This window comes from Haematobia irritans, chromosome 1 (genome assembly GCF_050003625.1).
Source record: "Haematobia irritans isolate KBUSLIRL chromosome 1, ASM5000362v1, whole genome shotgun sequence".
NCBI lineage: Eukaryota > Metazoa > Arthropoda > Insecta > Diptera > Muscidae > Haematobia > Haematobia irritans.
In genome coordinates, this window is record NC_134397.1 from 253,792,464 (window position 1) to 253,812,896 (window position 20,433).

The 20,433-nt window shown below is 28.4% G+C and overlaps 1 protein-coding gene across 1 annotated transcript; it reads left to right on the top strand.

Moving 5' to 3' along the window:
- The first annotated feature begins 4,977 nt into the window (after positions 1-4,977).
- Positions 4,978-20,425, top strand: LOC142220635 (solute carrier family 25 member 45). The gene is made up of 6 exons (XM_075289876.1): positions 4,978-5,361; positions 18,899-19,011; positions 19,097-19,337; positions 19,399-19,513; positions 19,592-19,859; positions 19,931-20,425. Exons 1-6 carry the CDS (start codon positions 5,319-5,321, stop codon positions 20,081-20,083), a joined length of 933 nt encoding a protein of 310 aa, XP_075145991.1. The 5' UTR covers positions 4,978-5,318; the 3' UTR covers positions 20,084-20,425.
- The last annotated feature ends 8 nt before the right edge of the window (positions 20,426-20,433 follow it).

Genomic DNA, 20,433 nt, shown 5'->3' on the forward strand with positions numbered 1-20,433 from the left:
AACAAAAAGTTTTAGTAGTAAAGGGAAATAATTTATAATAAACAAAACAAAAATGAAAATGAAAAACCGAAAAAATAAAAGAAAATCATCTATACAAATAAATTAAAAAAAAGAGAGAAAACAAAAACAAACAATAACAATAAATGCCTAATAAATAAAATTGACAAATGTATAAATGTAATATTTGAAATTATCTCAAGTAGAAGTAAGCAAAGAAGGAGGTTTTGTTATAGGCCGTTCTTTTTTCTTTGCTAAAAATATAGGAAAATATCATTGGTAAGTAAATTCAAATCAAAGGTATTTAATTGAGCTTTACCTAAAGGTAAGTACATTTGGGAGGGTTTGATTTTCAACTCTGTTGCTATTATAACATTAGGCCTGTTGTCTGTGAATCCTGTGAATAAAAAAAGTCAATTTTAGTTAACATTTTATTACTATAGACAATTTTGTCAACATTTTATTTCTATAGAAAATTTTGTCACAATTTCATTTCTATAGAAAATTTTGTCAAAATTTTATTTCTAAGAAAATTTTGCCAAAATTTTATTTCTTTGGAAATTTTGTCAAAATTTTATTTCTATAGAAAATATTGTTAAAATTTTATTTCTATAGAAAATTTTGTCAAAATTTTATTTCTATAGAAAATTTTGTCAAAATTTTATTTCTATAGAAAATTTTGTCAAAATTTTATTTCTATAGAAAATTTTTGTCAACATTTTATTTCTATAGAAAATTTTGTCAATATTTTATTTTTATGGAAATAAAATTTTATTTCTAAGAAAATTTTGCCAAAATTTTATTTCTATAGAAAATATTGTCAAAATTTTATTTCTATAGAAAATTTTGTCAAAATTTTATTTCTATAGAAAATTTTGTCAAAATTTTATTTCTACCGAAAATTTTGTCAAAATTTTATTTCTATAGAAAATTTTTGTCAACATTTTATTTCTATAGAAAATTTTGTCAAAATTTTATTTCTATGGAAAATATTGTCAAAATTTTATTTCTATAGACAATTTTGTCAAAATTTTATTTCTACCGAAAATTTTGTCAACATTTTATTTCTATGGAAAATCTTGTCAACATTTTATTTCTATAGAAAATCTTGTCAAAATTTTATTTCTATAGAAAATTTTATCAAAATTTTATTTCTATAGAAAATCTTGTCAAAACTTTATTTCTATAGAAAATTTTGTCAAAATTTCATTTCTATAGAAAATTTTGTCAAAATTTTATTTCTATAGAAAATTTTTGTCAACATTTTATTTTTATAGAAAATGTTGTCAAAATTTTATTTCTATAGAAAATTTTGTCAATATTTTATTTCTATAGAAAATTTTGTCAAAATTTTATTTCTATAGAAAATTTTGTCAAAATTTTATTTCTATAGAAAATTTTGTCAAAAGTTTATTTCTATAGAAAATTTTGTCAAAATTTTATTTGCTGTTGTTTTTGATCCTAGCTTAAAGCCATTGCGTTGACTAAACTATAAGAGTAGCTTAACCAACAGGAAAAAAAATGTTTGTAAAATTTATTTGGGAAATAATAGACTATAGACTGCAAAATGGTTGGATGGACGCACGTTTCGGAATTACCACATTACCTTATCAGCATCCTATACTTGCAGCAAAACTATCATCCAATTATCAGAATAAATTCGGGTAGTTAATAACCCAAAGTGAACCACCCTTGAACCTTCCGATAAAAGGTTTATGATAGTCGGCTTTTGCCGAAATAAATCTTTGTACAAACATCTCTCTTTTTCCTTTCCCAATGTCAAATCATCGATTTGAGTGCAGTTGGCTGGACAATAAAAAAATCCCTTGATAATGTCGACATACTCGTACATCGAGTATGTCGACATTATCAAACATGTAATTAAAAATTGTTTTATTTACATCAATGCGCTAGGCCCTATTAGCTAAAGGCACATCCTCCAAAAAAGTATGCGAACATTTTATTTCTATAAAACATTTTGTCAAAATGTTATTTTTATAGAAAATTTTGTCAAAATTTTATTTCTATAGAAAATTTTGTCAAAATTTTATTTCTATAGAAAATTTTGTAAAAATTTTATTTCTATAGAAAATTTTGTCAAAATTTTATTTCTACCGAAAATTTTGTCAAAATTGTATTTCTATAGAAAATTTTTGTCAACATTTTATTTCTATAGAAAATTTTGTCAAAATTTTATTTCTATAGAAAATTTTGTCAAAATTTTATTTCTATAGAAAATTTTGTCAAAATTTTATTTTTATAGAAAATTTTGTCAAAATTTTATTTCTATAGAAAATTTTGTCAAAATTTTATTTCTTTAGAAAATTTTGTCAAAATTTTATTTCTACCGAAAATTTTGTCAAAATTTTATTTCTATAGAAAATCTTGGCAAAATTTTATTTCTATAGAAAATTTTGTCAAAATTTTATTTCTATCGAAAATTTTGTCAAAATTTTATTTCTATAGAAAATTTTGTCAAAATTTTATTTCTACCGAAAATTTTGTCAAAATTTTATTTCTATAGAAAATATTGTCAAAATTTTATTTCTATAGAAAATTTTGTCAAAATTTTATTTCTATAGAAAATTTTGTCAACATTTTATTTCTACCGAAAATTTTGTCAAAATTTTATTTCTATAGAAAATTTTGTCAAAATTTTATTTCTATAGAAAATTTTGTCAAAATTTTATTTCTATAGAAAATTTTGTCAAAATTTTATTTCTACAGAAAATTTTGTCAAAATTTTATTTCTATAGAAAATTTTGTCAAAATTTTATTTCTATAGAAAATTTTATTTCTATAGAAAATCTTGTCAAAACTTTATTTCTATAGAAAATTTTGTCAAAATTTCATTTCTATAGAAAATTTTGTCAAAATTTTATTTCTATAGAAAATTTTTGTCAACATTTTATTTTTATAGACTATCATCCAATTATCAGAATAAATTCTGGTAGTTCAATAACCCAAAGTGAACCACCCTTGAACCTTCCGATAAAAGGTTTATGATAGTCGGCTTTTGCGAAATAAATCTTTGAACAAACATCTCTCTTTTTTCTTTCCCAATATCAAATCATCGATTTGAGTTCAGTTGGCTGGACAATAAAAAAATCCCTTGATAATGTCGACATACTCGTACATGGACTAAGCGTTGGGAAACATGTAATTAAAAATTGTTTTATTTACATCAATGCGCTAGGCCCTATTAGCTAAAGGAACATCCTCCAAAAAAGTATGTATGCGAAAATTTTATTTCTATAAAACATTTTGTCAAAATTTTATTTCTATTGAACATTTTGTCAAAATGTTATTTTTATAGAAAATGTTGTCAAAATTTTATTTCTACCGAAAATTTTGTCAAAATTTTATTTCTATAGAAAATTTTGTCAAAATTTTATTTCTATAGAAAATTTTGTCAAAATTTTATTTCTATAGAAAATTTTGTCAAAATTTTATTTCTATAGAAAATTTTGTCAAAATTTTATTTCTATAGAAAATTTTGTCAAAATTTTATTTCTATAGAAAATTTTGTCAAAATTTTATTTCTATAGACAATTTTGTCAAAATTTTATTTCTATAGACAATTTTGTCAAAATTTTATTTCTATAGAAAAATTTTGTCAAAATTTTATTTCTATAGAAAATGTTGTCAAAATATTATTTCTATAGAAAATTGTTGTCAAAATATTATTTCTATAGAAAATGTTGTCAAAATTTTATTTTTATAGAAAATGTTATCAAAATTTTATTTCTAAGGAAATTTTTGTTAAAATTTTATTTCTCTAGAAAATGTTGTCAAAATTTTATTTCTATAGAAAATTTTTTCAAAATTGTATTTGTATTGTAAATTTTGTCAACATTTTTATTAAAATTTTATTTCTACCGAAAATTTTGTGAAAATTTTATTTCTATAGAAAATCTTGTCAAAATTTTATTTCTACAGAAAATTTTGTCTAAATTTTATTTCTAAAGAAAATTTTGTCAAAAATTTATTTCTATAGAAAATGTTGTCAAAATTTTATTTCTATATAAAATTTTGTCAACATTTTATATCTATAGAAAATTTTGTCAAAATTTTATTTCTACCGAAAAGTTGGTCAAAATTTTATTTCTATAGAAAATCTTGTCAAAATTTTATTTCTATAGAAAATTTTGTCAAAATTTTATTTCTATAGCAAATTTTGTCAAAATTTTATGTCTATAGAAAATCTTGTCAAAATTTTATTTCTATAGAAAATTTTGTCGCAATTTTATTTCTATAGAAAATTTTGTCAAAATTTTATTTCTATATAAAATTTTGTCAAAATTTTATATCTATAGAAAATTTTGTCAAAATTGTATTTCTATAGAAAATTTTGTCAAAATTTTATTTCCATAGAAATAAAATTTTATCAAATTTTAGTTCTATAGAAAATTATATCAAAATTTTATTTTTATACATTTTTTTTTTTTACATTTTATTTCTATACATTTTTTTTTTTAATTTTATTTCTATAGAAAATTTATGAACTAACTTTTAGATGTAGAGGAATATTTTGCAAAATGTACCAAAACATCACGAAATCTACAAATTTAACAAACAGTAAAAAAATCTACCTACTGGGATAACCGTGATTCTAATCGATCGGCAGTAACTTATTTTCTAAACGTGTTATTAACTAAATACACCTCCACGTATGAGTTATGATGTAAATATAAATTATACGTCACATGGTCCTTATCACTATGAACACAAGCAAATGTCTGCAAGCAATCTCACCACATCAACCCAACTCTCTCTCTCTTTCTCAGAGTAACCATGTGTGTGTAGTTCTTAATACGAAATAGCCCTATTACAGTATGCAATAGGCAAATAAAATGGAAAAGCTTTAAAAGCTTTCCCTTCCCCAAAATCTTCCACGATATCACAAAAAAAAAACAAAACAAAAAACAACATCAACGATAAACATGCAAAAACACTTTTTTAGCTTTCCGTAATGCAGTCAGTCATTAGATAGCCAGTGTCCGCGGTGCACTAGAAACGGTGGTTGCACTCGTGAGTGCTCGTATGTGTGTGCCGAGGAAAAATCGCGATTATTTCTGTAGTACGATACGATAGCAATAACATCCAATATCGTCTCGGAAAATACCAAAACAATAACAAAGAGTGCTAATTTCGTTATAAGGAAATACAAAGAAAGAAAATTCACAATTAATTTGCAATTAATTATTAAAAATATTTGTTGTTGTGTTTTTATTATGTATTCTCTTAAAAATTAACACCACAACTGGTTGAAGTTGTCTATGTCTCAAGATCAACGTTTGTACTTGGGTTATTGAAAAATTATGAAAGAAAAATACTGTGATTTTTTAGCTGGTTGTTTTGGTGGTAAGTTAAATGGAGAACAATCAAAGGAAGAAAGAATAGTAGGATAAATTAAAAAAAAAATAGATTCTCTGCAGAAAAGATTTAAAAGTATAGACTTTCTCGTATTATCAAGATAAAATATATTTTTTTTTTTTAATAATTTTATATTGTATTCCTTAATTATTGATGTTCTTAGATTGAATTAAGAAGTCTATTGATCTCCCCATGCGTTAACTTCTTGCCACAATAAGGCATAAATTTCACAAAGAAAATGTGAAACGAAACTGAGATGATGTAATGAAACGTGGATGTTTTGAAATTTTTATACGCTGTCTTTAGTTTCCCGTGGCATGGGAATAATTTTCAATTACACTTCATGTAAATTGACATCTATTACACTTTCATTTTTGTGCTGTTGTTAATTAGCCTTATCCAACAATTGGTCAAGTTCATGTTAGGCGCCCGTGATCTTGATTTAAGTATTTATAAAACATATTCCCTCTTATCGATATCTCTGTATTTCTCTCGCTATCTTTTATTCTCTTTTACTAATATTAAAGTGTTTTTTTATTGTAGACTTTTTTAATTGTTTTTGTTTTTTAAATATAGGCTTTTCCGTGCCTGAGAAATTTCGTAAAAAATTAATTGGTATTAAAATTAATTAAAAAAATTAAAAATAATGATTTATAATTTTTTATTAAAATAATTTAAAATTATTCTAGTTAAAGAATCAGAAATCTTGTATATGTAACGAATTGAATGAGTTGAACGAATTTTTCTTCATCGTCATTATCCAAACGTTCCCTTTAACAGACACTATAATAGATTTGACTGCCTCAACTTAGATCGCAGTGACTTTTCTGGCTGTTTCTTTTATTACACTAGTTTACAATTTTTTTTTCATGTACCCTTGACGAGATGCAACTTTTCTTATGTATTTTGATCTGCTGAATTCGAAAAAATTTTTAAAATTGTTTTTAATTATACCCTGTGCCACACTGTGGAACAGGGTATTAAAGGGTGATACGGTCAAAATTTGGTCAAGGGAAACCGCGTGTAAATCGGTGAAATCGTTTATTTAAAAAATCAAATTAAATTTCTTTTTCAAGTTCAATTAGTATAAAATTCAGGAAAAATATTCAGATAGGCTTTCGCTTTTCCAAATCCGAATTGCCGGGCCTCACGCTTGACACCTGCCATCAGATTTTGTACAGCCACCTTGTCCACCTTCTTCGCCGCAGAAAGCCAGATTGCCTTGAACTGCTGCTCGTCCTTAGCAGTTTTTTTGGTCTTCTTTAGGTTCCGCTTGACAATAGCCCAGTATTTCTCAATTGGGCGGAGCTCTGGCGTGTTGGGAGGGTTCTTGTCCTTGGGAACCACCTGCACGTTATTGGCGGCGTACCACTCCATGGCCTTTTTACCGTAATGGCAAGATGCCAAATCCGGCCAAAACAGTACGGAACAACCGTGTTTCTTCAGGAAAGGCAGCAGACGATTATTCAAACACTCTTTCACGTAAATTTCTTGGTTGACAGTCCTGGAAGGAAAATGCTGCTTTTCAAGCCACAGGTACAGATGGCTTGCCAAACCAGATATTTCTTTGCGAACTTTGACAGTTTTATGTGCTTGAAAATATCTGCTACCTTTCCCCTTCCTTTTGCCGTATAAAACTCCTGCCCGGAAGCTGCTTGTAGTCGGCTTTGACGTAGGTTTCGTCGTCCATTACCACGCAGTCAAACTTCGTCAGCATCGTATAAAACTCCTGTCCCGGAAGCTGCTTGTAGTCGGCTTTGACGTAGGTTTCGTCGTCCATTACCACGCAGTCAAACTTCGTCAGCATCGTCATGTACAGCCTCCGGGATCGCGCTTTGGCCGTCGTATTTTGTTTATCATCGCGATTTGGAGTCACTACCTTCTTGTAAGTCGATAGTCCGGCTTGTTTTTGGCTCGATGCACGGTTGTAGACGATACACCCAGCTTATTTGCGACATCTCGGAGAGAGAGGTTAGGGTTTCGCTTGAAACTACCGGCAACTCTCTTTGTCGTCCAGCGGCTTCCGGTTTTCAATTTCCCCCGATCCAGACTTCCTGGCTGTCGACAAACGTTCCCCAAACACTTTAATTACATTTGTAACGGTTGATTTGGCAACTTCTAGCGATATTGCCAGCTTTGCGTGCAAGTAGCTCGGATTTTCGCGATGCGCGAGCAAAATTTTGATACGCTGCTCTTCTTGCTTGGACGGCAAAACTCTGGCTTCTAGGAACATATTAGTCCATATCGGGCGAAAGATATATATGGAAGCTATATCTAAATCTGAACCGATTTCAATCAAATTTGGAACACATGACTATACTACTAATTGTACTCCATGTGCAAAATTTCAAGCTAATCGGGATAAAACTCTGGCTTCTGGGTCCATATGAGTGTACATCGGGCGTAAGCTATATATGGGAGATATATCTAAATCTGAACCGATTTCAACCAAATTAGGCACGCATAGCTACAATGCTAATTCTACTTCCTGTGCAAAATGTCAACTAAATCGGAGCAAAAAATTGGTCTCTGTGGTCATATGAGTGTAAATCGGCCGAAAGCTATATATTGGAGCTATATCTAAATCTGAACCGAATTCAACCAAATTTGGCACACATGACTGTACTACTAATTGTACTCCATGTGCAAAATTTCAAGCTAATCGGGATAAAACTCTGGCTTCTGGGTCCATATAAGTGCATATCGGGCGAAATATATATATGGGAGCTATATCTAAATCTGAACCGATTTCAATCAAATTTGGCACACATGACTATACTACTAATTGTACTATTAGTGCAAAATTTCAACCAAATTTGGTCAAAACTCTGGCTTCTGGGGCCATATAAGTGCATATCGGGCGAAAGATATATATGGGAACTATATCTAAATCTGAACCGATTTCTTCCAAAATCAATAGGGTTCTATTCTGACCCAAAAAAGGAACACGTGCCAAATTTGAAGGCAATTGGACTTATATTGCGACCTAGACTTTGATACCAAAAATGTGTTCACAGACAGACGGACATGGTTATATCGACTCAGGGAACCACCCTGAGCATTATTGCCAAAGACACCATATGTCTACCTCTTCTCCTTCTGGGTGTTACAAACATATGCACTAACTTATAATAACCTGTTCCACAGTGTGGCGCAGGGTATAAAAATTACTTTGTGTGTAAAATTTGAAGGCAATCGGGTAATAAATAAGCACAGTATGATTTCATTTGTCGAAATCGGGCGATACATATATATGGGGGCTATATCTAACATTGATCCAATTTTTTTCTTCCAAATTCAACAGTGTTTGTCCTTTTACCAAGAAAACACGTTGTACCAAATTTTATCAAAAATATTTGTTTAATCTTAATTAATAAAATGAATTTAATAAAACGACAACTGATTTATACTATTTACATCAAGTTCTGGGAATAAGGCAATTTCTTAATAAGGAAAATAAGCAAGTATAAGTTAAATTCCATATATAAGTATATTCTATAGTATTCCAAGTGGAGTTACAATTTTAACCCCTCTATAGTAACGCTCCTGGAATAAGGGGGATTGATTTACTTTTTGTTGGTGACATTTGATTTTGATAAGAAATATCGATATGCACTGTTTGGAATACTAGATTGATTGTAAATAATATTTGCCGCAAATTTTCAATTTCCACCCATAGTGCAAGGGTTTATACTTTTCTGGCGCAAAAGGTCCATTGTAAAATACGATTTTTTTTGAAATTTGGCTTTTTCGCATCGATATTTTTTGAACCACTTGACTTATCACAGATCTAATTATATACGATTTAAGTACCAACAACGATATAATCGGACATTTCTAAATCCAGATATAATTTGTTTAGTGAAAAGAGAGTGAAAAACTAAAAATAACGGGATATCTCAAAAACTCTTCCATAAAAAAAGTTTTAAACCTTTTTTTTCGAATTCAGCAGATCAAAATACATAAGAAAAGTCAACTCTCATAAAGTGTACATTTTTAGTGTAAACTAGTGTTATCGTCACTCCAATATCCGATTTGGATTGTTGTCAATAGATTTGCTACTCAAAGGTTGACTTATTAATGCATCTGAAGTGTATATAGACCTTAGTTGGGAATACTTTGAAAACCCAATAAAACGAGTTTCGATAATTAATATTTGTTTTTGCTTTCTAATTCCGAAATATAAAAGGTATCCTTCATATATTTCTGATTACTATATTGGCCATTCATTCATATCAACAACTGTTTCTTAAGCAAGTGGCTAATGAAAAAATTGTTTATCGTTAATAACATAATGACGTCGTATATTTGTTGGTTGACGCTGTGGAATAAGCTTTTACCGTTTCTTAAATGTTTTTACCCACATAAGCTAATTTGTGCATTTCATAGAAAATTGGCAAAACATTCGAAAAATACGGACAGAGTTTATTAAATATTAAGGAAGGTTGCTGTGAATGAAAAAAAAAAATCATAAACATTATTTCTAGATGGATCTAAAGGATTTAATTACCAAAGAAATATAACTCATACAAATTGATTTTATAAATATTTATAAATATATAATTACACTGAAAAAAAAAATTGTTTTCTGTCTGTCTAAAGATTTTTTTTTCATTCATTCCAAATAAAATTCCTTTGGGAGAAAAACTGCAATGCTGGTCATAAATTATATTTTATTTGCTATAAAATACTAATAAAAAATTAACTTTTAAAAGCAAGAAATATTGTCATATGTGTTTTTATTTTAATATATGTATTCTTAAATTTCAACAGCCCATTCTAATATACATAAGTATATGAAAGAAACAATTTTTTATCACGTGCTTATTAGGTAGGAATATTTAATTAAAAGTAAACTAAAATAATAAACACAACTGTTTAGTTGCAATAAACATGGGCAATAATATAAACTAACATTGCGAAATTTTACAAAATAATTTTATAATGTCTAAATGGGTTTTATATCTACGAGTATAACTGATATGAACATGGGGAAAATTAAATCTAAACAAGTATATACAGCTGTAAGTTTGGCCAGGTCGAATCTTATGTACCCTATAGAAACTTCTACTGAAGACAGCCATCCACAATCAAATTGCTTGGGTTGTGGTAATACTTACCCATGGCAAGGTATCTTAAAACTTCTTAACATCGTCCTCTAAATTGTAAGTTAGCCCATATGTGGTATATATTGGACAAAAATAAAGCAGATTAAATACGTTTATAATTCAGTTCTTGACCGGTATATAGAGGGAAGTCTACAAATAATTAAGAACCGATATGAATTTTTGCGCGGTAATTAAAAAGCTAGAATTGAAATAGGGGGGTCGCTTTATATGGGGCCTATGAACCGATATGGACCAATTTTTGTGTAATTGGAGATCGGTTTATCTGCGGGCTATATATAACTATGGATCGATATGGACCAAGTTTGCCATGGTTGTTAGCGGCCATGTTAAGCTCAATGTCAAGGGACCTCCTTTTTGTAGCCGAGTCCGAACGGCGTTCCACATTGCAGTGAAACCATTTAGAGAAGATTTGAAACCCTCTGAAATGTCACCAGCATTACTGAGGTGGGATAATCCACCACTGAAAAAATTTTGGTGTTCGGTCGAAGCAGGAATCGAACCAACGACCTTGTGTATGCAAGGCGGGCATGCTAACCATTGCACCACGGTGGCTCCCAGAGACCATATACTAACTCCACGTACCAAATTTCAATCGCATCGCATGAATTTTGCTCCTCCAAGAGGCTCCGGAGCAAAGAATGAAGCCGCCGAGTCGCGCCGCCGATTTTAGCCGCCGCCGACTAGTTTTTACCAGTCGAAGCCGTCGCCGAATTTATCGACTCATCTCGACTCAAAGTTAGCCGCCAATTAATCAAAAATATTGATTTGAATCAGAAAAAATTATTAATAATGGTTGCATTTTTTGTCAAAATGTTTAACTTTCCACCCAAAATCCGTCAGTATAAAGTTGCTATAATAATTTTACAAAAATTTGGCTCAGAGCATTTGAATTATGTGTAAATGTGATTGTAAGATAAGTTGTACAACTAATCTCATTACCATTCGGATAACATCAAATTGATTTTATAATGGATAATTGTCCACCTACGAATGGACAAATTTATATCGGCTTAGCCATCAAGCCGCCGCCGCCGGAGCCACCGCCGACAAAAACGGATCGGCTTCATTCTCTGACCCAGGTTAAAGTGGCAGCCCGATTAAGATTCAGGCTCACTTAGACTATTCAGTCCATTGACCCAGATACGCCTGACCCAGATACGCCTGTTCAAATTAGAGGTGTGCACGTGAGTAATATTTTACTCACGCTCACGCACACTCACGAAAAGAAAATTTTTGCTCACGCACGAAATGTCGTGACTCACGAAAAATGTCACGAATAATTTACCTTAGGGACGTGTTTGAAAACATGAACATGATGAAAATCGAGAGCGTTATTAAACTCTTAACATCCCAGGTGTCACTAAAATTGTAAATGAATTCATCTCGTAAGCGTTTTATGTCCGTGGGCGGGATTTTTTCGTGAGCGTATTTTTCAGAAATTCGTTACTCACGCACATTCACGAAGAAATTATTATCGTGACTCACGCCCACGCACGACTTTTTGTTTGTTAATCACGCTCACGCCTTTTCCATCAGCGTGATTCACGACAATTTCGTGTCACGTGCACACCTCTAGTTCAAATGTGACCAATTTCATACTGGATTTCTCAGCGGTTGCAGTGACCATATTCTTGGATCGACGTATTCTGCGACATGGCATAAACACTGTTGTGAAGTCCAAATTGAGTTTGGAACGCCAGATACGCCTGTTCAAATTTGAACAATTTTGTATTGGATTTCTGGTGGGGAGCAGTGGCAATATCTTAGAAACAGTGTACTCTGACGCCATGAGTGTTGTAAATTCCCAGAAAGCAACTTTCCACGCTGGTGTCACTTCATTTCCAAATTGATTTTGGTACTTAACATATCACTGAGTCCTGTCCTATTCTATGTTCCACATTGCGATCAAACCACTTAGAACAACTTTGAAACACTTAGAAATGTCACCAGCATTACTAAGAGGGGATAATCCACTGCTGAAACTTTTTGGTGTTTGGTCGAAACTGGGTTAGAACTACGATTTGTCAAAATTTTATTTCTATAGAAAATATTGTCTATAGAAAATTTTGTCAAAATTGTATTTCTATAGAAAATTTTGTCAAAATTGTATTTCTATAGAAAATTTTCTCAAAAATTTGTTTCTATGGTAAATTTTGTCAACATTTTATTTCTTTAGAACATTTTGTCAGAATTTTATTTCTATAGAAAATTTTGTCCAAATTTTATTCCTATAGAAAATTTTGTCAAAATTTTATTTCTATAGAAAATGTTGTCCAAATTTTATTACTATGTAGAAAATTTTGTCCAAATTTTATTTCTATAGAAAATTTTCCCGAAATTTTATTTCTATAGAAAATTTTCTTACAATTTTATTTCTGTACAAATTTTGTCAAAATTTTATTTTTATAGAACATTTTGTTAAAATTGTATTTCTATTGAAAACTTGTCAAAATTTTTTTCTATAGAAAATTTTGTCAAAATTTTATTTCTATAGAAAAATTTGTCCAAATTTTATTTCTACATAGAAAATTTTCTCAAAATTTTATTTCTATAAAAATTTTTGTCAAAATTTTATTTCTATAGAAAATTTTATCCAAATTTTATTTCTATAAAAAATTTTGTCAAACTGTATTTCTATAGAAAATTTTATTTCTATAGAAAATTTTGTCAACATTTTATTTCTACAGAAAATTTTGTCAATTTTTTTTTTCTATATAGAAAATTTTGTCAAGATTTTATTTCTATAGAAAATTTGTCAAAATTTTATTTGTATATAGAACTTTTTGTCAAAATTTTATTTCTATACAAAATTTTCTCAAAATTTTATTTCTGTAGAAAATTTTCTCAAAATTTTATTTCTATAGAAAATTTTATCAAATTTTGTCAAAATTTTATTTCTATAGAAAATTTTGTCAACATTTTATTTCTACAGAAAATGTTGTCAAAATTTTATTTCTATATAGAAAACTTTGCCAAGAGTTTATTTCTATAAAAAATTTGTCAAAATTTTATTTTTGTAGAAAATTTTCTCAAAATTGTATTTCTATAGAACATTTTCTCAAAATTTTTATTTCTATAGAAAATTCTCTCAAAATTTTATTTCTGTATAAAATGTTGTCAAAATTTTATTTTTATAGAAATTTTTGTCAAAGTTTTATTTCTACAGAAAATTTGGTCAAAATTTTATTTCTATAAAGAAAATTTTGTCAAGATTTTATTTCTATAGAAATTTTGTCAAAATTTTATTTGTATATAGAAATTTTTGTCAAAATTTTATTTCTGTAGAAAATTTTCTCAAAATTTTATTTCTGTAGAACATTTTCTCAAAATTTTTATTTCTATAGAAAATTCTCTCAAAATTTTATTTCTGTATAAAATGTTGTCAAAATTTTTTTTCTGTAGAAATTTTTCTCAAAATTTTATTTCTATAGAAAATTTTGTCAAGATTTTATTTATATAGAAAATTTTCTCAAAATTTTATTTCTGTCGAAAATTTTGTCAAAATTTTATTTCTATAGAAAATTTGTCAAAATTTTATTTCTATATAGAAATTTTTGTCAAAATTTTATTTGTTTAGAAAATTTGGTCAAAATTTTATTTCTGTAGAAAATTTTCCCAAAATTTTATTTCTATAGAAAATTTTGTAAAAATGTTATTTTTATAGAAATTTTTGTAAAAATCTTATTTCTACAGAAAATTTGGTCAACATTTTATTTTTGTAGAAAATTTTCTCAAAAATTTATTTCTATAGAAAATTTTGTCAAAATTTTATTTCTGTCGAAAATTTGGCAAAATTTTTTTTCTATAGAAAATTTTGTCAAAAGTGTTATTTCTATAGAAAATTTTGTCAAAATTTAATTTCTATAGAAAATTTTGTCAAAATTTTATTTCTATAGAAAATTTTTTCAAAATTTTATTTCTATAGGAAATTTTGTCAACATTTTATTTCTATAGAAAAATTTTTCAATTTTATTTCTCTAGAAAATTTTGTCAAAATTTTATTTCTACAGAAAATTTTGTCAAATTTTTATTTCTATAGAAAATTTTGTCAAAATTTTATTTCTATAGAAAATTTTGTCAAAATTTTATTTCTATAGAAAATTTTGTCAAAATTTTATTTCTATATAGAAATTTTTGTCAAAATTTTATTTCTGTAGAAAATTTTGTCAAAATTGTATTTTTATAGAAAATTTTATCAAATTTTGTAAAAAGTTTATTTCTATAGAAAATTTTGTCAACATTTGATTTCTACAGAAAATTTTGTCAAAATTTTATTTCTATAGAAAATTTTGTCAAAATTTTATTTCTATAGAAAATTTTGTCAAAATTTTATTTCTATATAGAAATTTTTGTCAAATTTTATTTCTGTAGAAAATTTTGTCAAAATTGTATTTCTATAGAAAATTTTATCAAATTTTGTAAAAAGTTTATTTCTATAGAAAATTTTGTCAACATTTGATTTGTACAGAAAATTTTGTCAAAATTTTATTTCTATAGAAAATTTTGTCAAGATTTTATTTCTATAGAAAATTTGTCAAAATTTTATTTCTATATAGAAAATTTTGTCAAAATTTTATTTCTACAGAAAATTTTTTCAAAATTTTATTGCTATAGAAAATCTTATCAAATTTTGTCCAAATTTTATTTCTACAGAAAATTTTGTCAAAATTTCATTTCTACAGAAAATTTGGCCAAAATTTTATTTCTGTAGAAAAATTTCTCAAAATTTTATTTCTATACAAATTTTGTCAAAATTTTATTTCTATACAAATTTTGTCAAAATTTTATTTCTATAGAAAATTTTGTTAAAATTGTATTTCTATTGAAAACTTGTCAACATTTTTTTCTATAAAAAATTTTGTCAAAATTTTATTACTATAGAAAATTTGTCAACCTTTTATTTCTATAGAAAAATTTGTCCAAATTATATTTCTACATAGAAAATTTTCTCAAAATTTTATTTCTATAGAAATTTTTGTCAAAATTTTATTTCTACAGAAAATTTTGTCAACATTTTTATTTCTATAGAAAATTTTGCCAACATTTTATATCTACAGAAAATTTTATTTCTATATAGAGAATTTTGTCAAGATTTTAATTCTATAGAAAATTTGTCAAAATTTTATTTCTATATATAAATTTTTGTCAAAATTTTATTTCTGTAGAAAATTTTGTCAAAATTGTATTTCTATAGAAAATTTTATCAAATTTTGTCAAAATTTTATTTCTATAGAAAATGTTGTCAACATTTGATTTCTACAGAAAATTTTGTCAAAATTTTATTTCTACAGAAAATTTGGTCAAAATTTTATTTCTATAGAAAATTTTGTCAAAATTATATTTCTATAGCAAATCTTATCAAATTTTGTCAAAATTTTATTTCTTCAGAAAATTTTGTCAAAATTTTATTTCTACAGAAAATTTGGTCAAAATTTTATTTCTGTAGAAAATTTTCTCAAAATTTTATTTCTATAGAAAATTTTGTCAAAATTTTATTACTGTCGAAAATTTTGTCAAAATTTTATTTCTGTCGAAAATTTTGTCAAAATTTTATTTCTGTCGAAAATTTTGTCAAAATTTTATTTCTATAGAAAATTTTTGCAAAATGTTATTTTTATAGAAACTTTTTTTAATTGTATTTCTATAGAAAATTTTGTCAGCATTTTATTTCTATAGAACATTTTTGGAGAGGAATACATGCAAAATCTAACAAAACATTAAAAATTCAACCAATTTACCAAACAATACAAAATCTACAATTTTTGGTGGAATTCTACCAACTGTGGCAATCGTGGTTAGAACCCACGATCCTTTGTATTTAGCGGGCATTTGAACCATTGCATCACTTTGGCTCCCATCATTGGATCGGATTATCCTGTTGACATGAAATAGCCACTGTTGTACACCCTCAAAAAAAATCGCTTCTTTAACATATGTCCCAAACATATTTTGCAGGAAGCACATATATTATTGGATACTGCCGAAACATTAATATGTTTGTTTTATGTGAACATATTATATGTTTGGAAGCATTTTGAGCCCAAAAATATTATATGCTTGGAAGAATTTTCCCCAAAGACGATTGTGATCATTCTCTAACATACTCGTAATTTTCACTTCCACGAAATTTTTTAGTTCTTGGCACCTTTTTCTGTAATACAAATAATGTTGAAGAAATTATTCACTTTTATAAATTTTTTAAATTTTACCTTTCGCCTGCACGGAGAATCGAACGGAGGACCATACAGTTTGTAAGCCAACACACTATCCACTGGGCTACGTAGCTGTTATAGTCACCAGTAGATAATTATCGTTATAAGTTACATTTATATAGCATAGTTTGCAGCGCCCACGAGCCCATGCAAACATAACATTATTTAACAGAAACATACATTTGTTTGCCAAGTGGAGCAGTGGTTAGCATGTCTGCCTTGCATGCAAAGGGTCGTGGGTTCAATCTCTGCTCCGACCGAACACTTTTTTTTTTTAATTTACACATTTATATTTATACTATATTAAATTTTTATAATGAAACTTCGAAATGTGGGTTATTAAAGATTTATAGTCAGTAACAGTGCTTCATATAAACGAAATTGACTGATTTTTGGATAAAATATTATTTTTTTATTGCAAAAATAACAATTTTGTAACAAAAAACTGTTTTTGGTACAAAACTTTAAAATTTGGAAGGAATTCAAAAACTCTAACAAAAGAAGAACGTAGAGTCGAGTATAATCATACATAAATAATTATAATATAAACATAAATTTATTTAGGCGTGAACAGTTTTTTACTAGCATTTAACACCATCGGTCTAAAATGCCTTTTATTTTTCTTTAATAATTAATTCATTTTAAAGAAAATAAACTTTTTAAATTGTTTTAGCTGCAAAACTCGAACTTAATGCCCGCTTTTATATTTGAAGGTGTCCGTCAACTCCTCGTGGACTACTTATTAATAAAGAGGAACTAAACTCTGTTTTTATACATTTTACTGTGTAATTTTTCACTATTTCCTCCTTATTTAATTTCACTGTCCCAATCCTAAAAAGAGTATAGTGCCCTTTCCTTATTTTTATGAAGACCCCTGATTTCTTTTAACGAACCAAGAAAAAACTTGTGCCCATAATGCCAAAATGATAAACAAAACACATGTCCACACACACATAAAATGCTGCTCTCAAGGCGAAAACATATGCTGTTTTTTTTTCAAATGTCTATTCTCTTTATTCAAATTAAATAATATTTAGACTTAAGCATATCAAATTTTTGGCCTTATCATAAAACAGTTTTCCGAAACAACATACAAGCGGTTTCACAGAAATTGTTCTCTTTTGATTCTTTTGCTGTGTTATGTTGATATCTTTCGTACACTCTCCCGGTTTCCATCTCTATTTCTTTCTCTCTCGCTTTGAATAAAATATCACATCATATGTATGTTTAGTCGAAATTTGTAAATTTATATATGTTTGCATTCACACATATGATTTTTATGAAACATTCATGCCCCAAACATAATATATTCTAACATATTAATACATATGTCCCAAACATTTAGTGTTAGTTTAGGAACATTACATGTTTGCACTTAAATATATTGTGTTTTAAAATTGTGCCCGAAACACATTTTTTTTATCTCGGAACATATGAAAAACATATTTTTCTAACAGTGTAAGTGCTAGGAAGCACCTTATCGAGTTGGTGTCACTTTATTCCAGAAATGATTTGAATGATTTTTGATTTCATAACGGATTTCCAGCCGGGAACTGGGGCCATATCTTTGGAATGAATTATCCTAGTGATTTTTGGTGGAATTTTATTGTGGCAATCGTGGTTAGAACCCATGGTCCAGTGTATGCAGCGGGCATTTGAACCGTTGCACCACGTTAGCTCCCATAATTGGAACGGATTATCCTGTTGTAAGTGCTTGGAAACACCTTACCGAGTTGGTGTCACTTTATTCCAGAATTGATTGTAATATACCCAAATAAGCCTGTTCAAATGTGATCAATTTCCTAAAGGATTTCCAGCCGGAAACAGGTGCCATATTTTTGGAATGAATTATCCTAGTGATATGAAATAATCACTATTGTAAAGTGGTTGGAAGCATCTATTCGGATTGATGTCCCATTATACCAGAATTGATTTTGATATACCCAAATACGCATGTTCAAATGTGACCAAATTTCTATAACGAACGAGTCGAATATGCTATTTGAGATTGAAAGAGAGGGAGAGAGAAAGAAAGAATTACAAAATTTTTCACTTACGAAGAAAATTCGTATTTTTTATTCAAACCTAATATTTCTTAGGTTTTCCTCAAATTAACTCTTTATTTTACTAAAAATTTCGTTATAACTAAAGTTACTCAAAGTTGTGTATTCCATCTAATTTCAGGTGCTTGTGGGGTATTTGTGGCACATCCCTTGGATACGATTAAGACATGGCAACAGGCATCAAATACTTCAGTAGCAACTGCAGTAGCACAGATCTATAAACGCAACAATGGGGTAAGTTGGACGTACATCTTCTGATCTTCATTATCATAAAAGGAGTAAACTTTTATACGTACCTTCTCTCTGATTCTCCCAATAGATCAATGGATTTTACCGAGGAATGTTTTTTCCATTTGTTACAAATGGTGCTATCAATTCCATACTTTTTGGAGTTTATGGCAATCATTTGCGGCAGTTAAGACATGTCTGTCATAGTGATTATCAGCGAGAGCAATTGGAATATAAGAATATGTTCATTGCTGGGTCTGTAGCTGGATTTGTACAATCCTTTATAGCGTGTCCCATTGAATTGATAAAAGTTCGATTGCAGACGCATCATTGTAAGTGGAATGCAGAGAGCGATAGATTAGCAAAATGGCGAACATTTTTGAACAATTCCAGATTACAATGATTATATCTATGGCAAACGGAGAACCACAATGTGGATGTTCAAACGTATCGTACAAATGGATGGTGTATCGGGTCTATTCAGAGGTTTAATGCCCATGATGTGTCGGTATATTTTCTTAAATGTGTTCTCGTTAAACCGTCCTCGGTCATAGAGATTTCTGAAATTTTTACCATATCTTTTCAGCGATGTATTTCCATATGGTATCTATATGTTGGCCTATCGCTATACCACCGACTATTTGGATAAGACTGAATTTGTACAGGCTAGACGTCGTCAACGTTCTGAAGATGATACGGAAGTAGATTTTGTAGTCACCACATTGGCTGGAGCTTGGGCTGGCATATTATCTTGGGTTTGTGTTATACCCTTCGATGTGGTTAAGACCATAATGCAGGCTGAAGAAAATCGTAAATATCATTCGACCACACATTGTCTCATAGATAATTTTCGGGTATGATATGATGAAGAGAAGATTTTTTTTTAAAGAGATAGGCTGTAATATTTTTTCCCCCTTTCACTTAGCGTTATGGTTGGCGCAGTTTATTCCGTGGCAGTTGGATGCTGGTGGTTCGTGCTATACCATTTAATGCCGCCACATTTTTGGGTTATGAATATGCTTTGGAATGGTGTCATAAATATCTTCATGTTGAAACAAGAGCTCCCAAATTTTATTAATTTAAATTTCTACAAAATGTTTTCAAAAATGTTTTTCTTTCCCCCTTGTTCCGAAATTCGGAATGGCAAATCGCAAAATTTTCCATTGGCAATAATTTCTTAATCCTCAAACTTATAAATTTAAATCTTGGTAATATAGTTCTCTTTAATGAGAAGTTCAAATTAAAATTGTTTTGAGGTCCGAGAGTGTCTCAATTTTTGCATTACAAGAAAAATAAATTCTTGCGATTTACGATTTCGAATATCGGAACATGGGGGTTTAACTTTGTAAATATTGGCTAATAAAATTTATACATTATTGAGATTAAGATAAGATTCAATAAAATATTAAAAAAAAAAAAACTAAAATT

Excerpts from the sequence above, each read along its gene's own strand:
- LOC142220635 (XM_075289876.1), top strand. The coding sequence starts at position 5,319 with ATGAAAGAAAAATACTGTGATTTTTTAGCTGGTTGTTTTGGTG. Across the intron at positions 19,012-19,096 it reads TCTATAAACGCAACAATGGG|ATCAATGGATTTTACCGAGG; the intron begins GTAAGTTGGACG and ends TTCTCCCAATAG. Across the intron at positions 19,338-19,398 it reads TCGATTGCAGACGCATCATT|ATTACAATGATTATATCTAT; the intron begins GTAAGTGGAATG and ends GAACAATTCCAG.